The sequence below is a fragment of the Anomaloglossus baeobatrachus genome (assembly GCF_048569485.1).
Source record: "Anomaloglossus baeobatrachus isolate aAnoBae1 chromosome 5 unlocalized genomic scaffold, aAnoBae1.hap1 SUPER_5_unloc_2, whole genome shotgun sequence".
Taxonomy (NCBI): Eukaryota; Metazoa; Chordata; class Amphibia; order Anura; family Aromobatidae; genus Anomaloglossus; species Anomaloglossus baeobatrachus.
This window is the reverse complement of record NW_027441795.1, coordinates 1,632,286-1,639,994: the sequence shown is the minus strand read 5'-3', so window position 1 is coordinate 1,639,994 and position 7,709 is coordinate 1,632,286. Positions and strand designations below refer to the sequence as shown.

The 7,709-nt window shown below is 40.7% G+C and overlaps 1 protein-coding gene across 1 annotated transcript; it reads left to right on the top strand.

Annotated features, from left to right (window-relative positions):
• The first annotated feature begins 543 nt into the window (after positions 1–543).
• LOC142258973 (uncharacterized) lies at positions 544–6,299 on the top strand. Its single transcript, XM_075331515.1, has 5 exons — positions 544–680; positions 810–989; positions 1,072–1,195; positions 1,279–1,392; positions 3,857–6,299. Exons 1-5 carry the CDS (start codon positions 603–605, stop codon positions 5,206–5,208), a joined length of 1,848 nt encoding a protein of 615 aa, XP_075187630.1. The 5' UTR covers positions 544–602; the 3' UTR covers positions 5,209–6,299.
• The last annotated feature ends 1,410 nt before the right edge of the window (positions 6,300–7,709 follow it).

Here is a 7,709-nt window from a genome sequence, read left to right as displayed (position 1 = left end):
CACATCGGGTTAGATACCCGATGTGTACTCCAGCTACGTGTGCAGGGAGCCGGCACTGGCAGCATGAGAGCGGCGGACGCTAGTAACTAAGGTAAATTTCGGGTAACCAAGGAAAGGGCTTCTTGGTTACCCGATGTTTACTGTAGTTACAGCTTACCGCAGGCTGCCAGAAGCCGGCTCCCTGCTCGCTTCAGTTTGTCGCTCTCTCGCTGTCACACACAGCGATGTGTGCTTCACAGCGGGAGAGCAACGTCCAAAAAATGAAGCAGGACATTCAGCAACGACCGGCGACCTCACAGCAGGGACCAGGTCGTTGCTGGATGTCACACATAGTGACAGCGACGGGACGTCGCTGCTACGTCACAGAAAATGGTGACTTAGCAGCGACGTCGTTGTTGTCGTCGCTATGTGTGACACCACCTTTATAGTTGTACTATTTACATAGCACATTTCATGATAATTTTTTTTACTACCCAAATGATATCTCACCTCCCTTATCTCCATTAATTTTCTATATGGGCTCATCTCCTTCCCATTCAGGTCCTTATAATATCGGATCCTCTCGGTGATTTTATTCTGTTTAAGAAAATTTCTTAACAAGGATGGATATGGACAGGGACAAGATGGCCGAGAGGATATTACACCTCACCCTAGAGATCCTCTTCCGGCTTACTGGAGAGGTGAGAGATTCTGATGACGTCACATTACATCATTCTTATCTATGGGAATAACAGATGGACAGAACTGGAGAGGTGAGGACTCTGGAAATGTCTGGAGTGAGATTTATTACTGTGTTTCTCCATAACCAGGATTACACAGTAGTGAAGAAGACCTCTAGTGAGCGCTGTCAGGCCCCTGTGTCTGAAGGATGGGGAAGACCCCTGAGCCCAATCATGGGGCCTCCACCTCACCCCCCGATACATGAGGACATCAATGACCAGAAGATCCTAGAACTCGCCTACAAGATGATTGAGCTGCTGACTGGAGAGGTGACAGTGCTGGGAATGCTGGGACATTATACAGTAACGCTATGAAGGGATCGGGGGGTTACAGTATCATTGTATGTGTCAGGTTCCTATAAGGTGTCAGGACGTCACCGTCTATTTCTCCATGGAGGAGTGGGAGTATTTAGAAGGACACAAAGATCTGTACAAGGACGTCATGATGGAGGTTCCCCAGCCCCTCACATCACCAGGTAATAGACAGGACTAAATACACACGGCCTATAATTATCTGTATGTTAGGAATGAATTCAGTCCCTGTATGTGTCTCCTCCAGGTCTATCCAGTAAGAGGACAACACCAGAGAGATGTCCCCGTCCTCTTCTCCCACAGGACTGTAAACAAGAAGATCCCGATGTTCCTCAGGATGTGTCTCCTCCGGCTCTATCCAGTAAGAGATATCTACTCATGTACTTTCTGCACTCATTTTGTGATTACATTTTTAGGCTTTCTGCTCTGGGTTTTTTTCAGCTGTATTTTCTTTGCTTCTGCTTCTTCTGCTGTTTGTTTCTAGTCCCTTCTCTATGTTGTTATGAAGGAAACTCAAAAACCTGCAGAGGGTTCATGAATACCAATGTATGTAAAGCGCTGTGGAATTAATAGCGCTATATAAATGAATAAAATTATTATTAATTAATACCCTGTTTCCCTGAAAAGACAACCTACACCGAAAATAAGCCCTAGCATGATTTTATGGGATTTTTGGAGAATGGTTGAAATATAAGCCCTACTCCAAAAATAAGCCCTAGTTACAGTCAGAGCCAACGTTGGGAGGAGTTAAACTGCGCAATTTCTCAGGATCCCCACTCTCTTAGGGTCCCCATCAGTTGTATTCTGAGGTTGATTGTTTAAGGACCTTTGATGATTTCAAAGTCATGTGACATGATGTAACCAAAGGTCTCTTAATTGCAGGAGTGTAAATGAACTGAACAAAAGACAGGCTGGCATGCAGGACTGGCATTAGTGGAAAGGGAGAGCAAACTGGGCAATTTCACAGGACTCCCATTCTCCTAAGGGCCCCAGTGTTTATATGCTGATTATAGGACTGCTTAAAAACCTTTTCAACATCACGTCATGTGACCAAAGGTCTTAATTGCAGGAGTATAAAGGTGAAGAGGAGACAGGCTGATGTATGTGTGTGTGTTCACGACAATTTTAATCAGCTTTGCCAAAATGAGCAAAGCTCGGCCAGAACAAAGGTGTGATGCCACCGCTTCTCTAATTCTTAACAAACTGCGGCATTCCCTATGCCAAAAATCTCACTCCAGTCCCTGACGTAATTTTTCAGTGTACATCGTCACAATCGTTGTCCCGGACAACCCCGTTAAATATCTGACATCTGTCTGTAACTATTTTATTTTCGAAAAAAAAATCTCTTTGAAAATTTCTGTTGTGGATCAATGTTGCAAAGAGATTTTTGCAGATTTTACCAACTGTCATGGCGGCGTCAGGATCTATGGAAATTATAGATTCTTGTACGTTGCATGTTAACTTCTCTGATGTCTGTGAGCAGCGCAGGAGATGCAGGCGTCAAACCATAGACTTGGGCAGGCTAACAAGAGTAAGGGTTACTTTACACGCTGCAACATCGCTAGCATTTGCTAGCGATGTCGAGTGAGATTGCACCCGCCCCCGTCGCACGGCCGATATGTGGTGATCGCTGCCGTAGCGAACATTATCGCTACGGCAGCGTCACACGCACATACCTGCTCTGCGACGTTGCTGTGACCGGCGAACCGCCTCCTTTCTGGGTCGGTTCGTTCAGCGTAACAGCAGCGTCACTGAACCGCCGCCCAATAGAAAAGGAGGGGAGGAGATGAGCGGCCGCAACATGTCGCCCACTTCCTTCCTTCCTCCTTTTCCGTTGGACGGAGGTAAAGGAGATGTTTGTCGTTCCAGCGGCGTCACACATAGCGATGTGTTCTGCCGCAGGAACGACAGACAAAATCGGACCTGCAGCAGCACCGATATTATGGAAGTGAACGACTTGTCAACGAGCAACGATTTTGCACATTTTTGCGATCGTTGATCGTCGCTCATTTGTGTTACACGCTGCGATGTCGCTACCGGTGCCGGATGTGCGCCACTAACGACGAGACCCCGACGATATATCGGCAGCGATGTCGCAGCGTGTAAAGTACCCCTTATTCTCTGCGGGGCTGCTTGTTAATGTCTTTGATCCCATGCTGTAGAGGAGAAGGTATAATTTGCTCCCCTCCTGTATATACTGGCTGGATTATTTCATTAATGCCAGCTATAGCTTACCTATACTGCTCTGGTCAGGTGTTGTGATCCAGACTTACGGGTGGTTATTGGGCACTATTACTGTGACCTGTTGTGCTATTAACACTTGTTGTCTTTTTGTTGCTGCCTTCCTGCTCTTGCTTTTCTCCTTAGTCGTTCACTGTTTATTTCTGTGAGTTTGCAATGTGTTTCATATGTCTTAATCTGTTTCCATCATATTCCTACCCCTTCCTTCCCTGGGGGATTACAGATTAGATCTCATCAGCAGAATAGTAAGACACGAGACTCCAGCATCTCCATCTTCAGGGGTAATCCAGAGGTTAGGAATAGCTTAGGGTCACTTAGCGTGAGAGACAGTATAGGAGCACTTTGTCCCTCATTATCCTGCAGTCATATTGTAACAACAGTACAGATTATTTACTGTAGCACATTCCAGAGAACTTGTGCTAGGAATGGGAGATCCGAATTAACGAAGATGTAACAGATGTCAAAATTGGCCAACAGATTAAGAATACATTTTTTCCTAATTTAATTTCTGATGTTATGGTTTAAAAAAATACATTAACTTTCAAGATATCATTAAAAAATAATAACATTGTGTTTATTTTTAGCAGATGACTGTATTGGGAGTTCAAATGGCTCTCTAATATCTTCAGAATTTATAACAGATGATGACTGTATGACACATGATACATATGAAGAGCATGATGTTGTCCCAAATATACCTCCAGTCCTTCATCGGAAAGCGATATCATCTGATCTTTTCAAACAAGACCAAAATTCCAATCATCAAAAAACTCTCACTGGGAAGAAGTCATTTTCATGTTCAGAGTGTGGAAAATGTTTTAGTGAGAAATCAGGCCTTGTTAGGCATCAGAAAATTCACACAGGGGAGAAGCCATATTTATGTTCAGAGTGTGGAAAATGTTTTCTTCAGAAATTCGAACTTGTTTGGCATCAAAGATCTCACACAGGGGAGAAGCCATTTTCATGTTCAGAGTGTGGGAAATGTTTTATTCGGAAATCAAGACTTGTTATGCATCAGAAAATTCACACAGGGGAGAAGCCATTTTCATGTTCAGAGTGTGGGAAAGGTTTTAGTCATAAATCATATCTTGTTACTCATCAAAACATTCACATAGGGGAGAAGCCATTTTCATGTTCGGAGTGTGGAAAATATTTTATTCAGAAATCAAACCTTATTTCGCATCAGAAAATTCACAAAGGGGAGAAGCCATTTTCATGTTCAGAGTGTGGGAAATGTTTTATTCGGAAATCAGGACTTGTTGGGCATCAGAAAGTTCACACCGGGGAGAAGCCATTTTCATGTACAGAATGTGGGAAATGTTTTATTCAGAAATCAAACCTTATTTCGCATCAGAAAATTCACAAAGGGGAGAAGCCATTTTCATGTTCAGAGTGTGGGAAATGTTTTATTCGGAAATCAGAACTTGTTGGGCATCAGAAAGTTCACACCGGGGAGAAGCCATTTTCATGTACAGAATGTGGGAAATGTTTTATTCAGAAATCAAACCTTGTTTCGCATCAGAAAGTTCACACAGGGGAGAAGCCATTTTCATGTTCAGAGTGTGGTAAATGTTTTATTCAGAAATTATACCTTGTTAGACATCAGAAAATTCACACAGGGGAGAAGCCATTTTCATGTTCAGAGTGTGGGACATGTTTTATTCAGAAATCATCCCTTGTTAGACATCAGAAAATTCACACAGGGGAGAAGCCCTTTTCATGTTCAGAGTGTGGGAAATGTTTTATTCGGAAATCATCCCTTGTTACACATCAGAAAATTCACTTAGGGAGAATCCATTTTCATGTTCAGAGTGTGGGAAATGTTTTAATTGGAAAACAGAGTACAAGTAAGGCTCAGCATTACCAATTAGCAGGTGCTCGTACGAAAAAAGTAAGGCAAATGAGAGAATTCCAGCACACTGACTACCCCAAATGAATTAAAGAGACTTAGATTAGGCTGTGTTCATTTTTATTGTTGAAAAAAATTATTTCAAAGTGCTGTGCATGGAACTGTCCACAAAAAGTTGACGTTTCAGCCAACAGCCCTTCGTCAGACTGGACTTATCTATATATAAAGTGATAAATAAAAAAAAATAAACAATCATAGTACATAAGTTGTAGTAATACAAACATTTGTAAATATTTTTACAGTACAACAGTACATCTCGTCAGAAATAACAATTGGTAATGAATGAAACAAAAACGACTACAGGAATCACAATATACCTCATCTTGTACATATACGGTACATAATTTATAATATGGTAGTATTACCTGACAATAGAGAGGCAAAGCAAATTTCAAATGAAGAAAAATAGTGACCCGAGGTAGGCCTGTGTAATAGCAACAATTGGTAGTTACAAAAGTGAACAGGTGATGGTGGAAAGGAGCAGGCTGCCAGATAATAGGATAAAAGGTACAAGAAGAAATAATGAAAATGGGAATAGATGATAATGAAGTGGGCTCACCAAATGTAGATATTGCCTGTGGACCCATTAGAATGATTTCACTCCACTATGTAAATAACGGTAACATAGAGACAAAAGCCATAAAATTGTAAGGGAATAATACGTAGTATATTAGAGCTAGCACTAAAAATACTATTGTATATAACGGTAAATTCAGGGTAATAGCATGTTGCTCTAACTAGTTACAAGAGATGCAATTACTAGCATGTATGAAAAAAAATCATATCTGGGGGAAGTTATAAGTTAAAATCATTACCTGCAAAAGTACTATATGGATGTGATCATCATAACACGGATGGATAACAGTGTACTATGTGGCTGTAGTAGGGAAATGAGGAATAATACAATCGGATTAGCCAAGAGGCGACTGGAAAAAAGAAAAAGAGAAAAAAAGGAAGAAAAAGGGGAAAGGAAGGGGATATATAATATAATAAAAGTATATATTTTTTAGTACCTTATGGAATGCTCAATATATGTTGCAGAAGGAAAATTATATCATGAATAATATTCAAATCCCACCATGTGAATCTGTATGATTGTAAAAGAGCTAGGACTAAGCCAGCATGTCTCCTGTAAAATATGTTATAGCAATAAAATGTATATCCATTCACTTTTGGGAGCTAACAAGCATGGAAAAAGAATAAGGAAGAAATAGTTATGTAATACCTAATGCTGATGACACATAAGTAAGGCAAGGAAGTATCTTATATGCAAGGGTGAAGTCTGGGTCCCACTATATGGCTTCCATTAAGATAAAGAACAGAACATTAAAAAGAAGGATCACCAACAGGGATAAGATACCTGCATAGTAAACATTAGGCAGCCTGAACTTACCAGGATGAAATGGGCGAACGTGGAACTTGCCTACATGCCTCCTGCAATGTGTGAGGTTGCTTCAGTTTGTGTTTCTTTGGAAACAATGGTAGAGGAGTCCTCATCGTTCTAAGAGAGAGTGGAAAAATTAGTTTGCGACATTGATAATTCCGTAATTTTTATGACTAGGGGCCGAGAGCTGGAGCCAAAATAATTCAGTTCAGAGCACAAGTAAGGCTCAGCGTCACCGATTGGCAGGTGCTTGGAAGAAAAAAGTAAGGCAAATGAGAGAATTCCGGCACACTGACTACCACAAATGAAGTAAAGAGACTTACATTATGTTGTTTTCATTTTTATTGTTGAAAAAAAATATTTCAAAGTGCTGTATATGGAACTGTCCACAAAAAGTCAACGTTTTGGCCAACAGGCCTTCGTCAGACTGGACTTTATCTAGATATAAAGTGATAAAAAAAACAATCATAGAACATAAGTTGTAGTTATACAAACATGTGCAAATATTTTTACAGTACAATAGTACATCTCGTCAGAAATAACAATTGGTAATGAATGAAACAAAAACTTGTTGGGCATCAAAGATCTCACACCGAGGAGAAGCCAATGTCATGTTCAGAGTGTGGGAAATGTTTTATTCAGAAATCAGACCTTGTTAGACATCAAAAATTCACACGGGGAGAAGTCATTTTCATGTTCAGAGTGTGGGAAATGTTTTAATTGGAAATCAGAACTTTTTGTGCATCAAAGACCTCACACAGTTGAGATAGCAGGGACAATTGTAATATCCACTTTTAACCCCTTCACCCCCGGCCACTAAAACACCCTAATGACCGGGCCATTTTTTGCAATTCTGACCAGTGTCACTTTGACAGGTTATAACTCTGGAACGCTTCAACGGATCCTGGCGATTCTGAGATTGTTTTTTCGTGACATATTGTACTTCATGTCAGTGGTAAATTTAGGCCGATACTTTTTGCGTTTATTTGTGAAAATTTAGTAAATTGTGCGAAAATTTGGAAAATTTCGCAATTTTCAAACTTTGAAAATTTATGCCCATAAATCTGAGAGATATGTCACACAAAATAGTTACTAAATAACATTTCCCACTTGTCAACTTTACATCAGCGCAATTTTCGAAAAA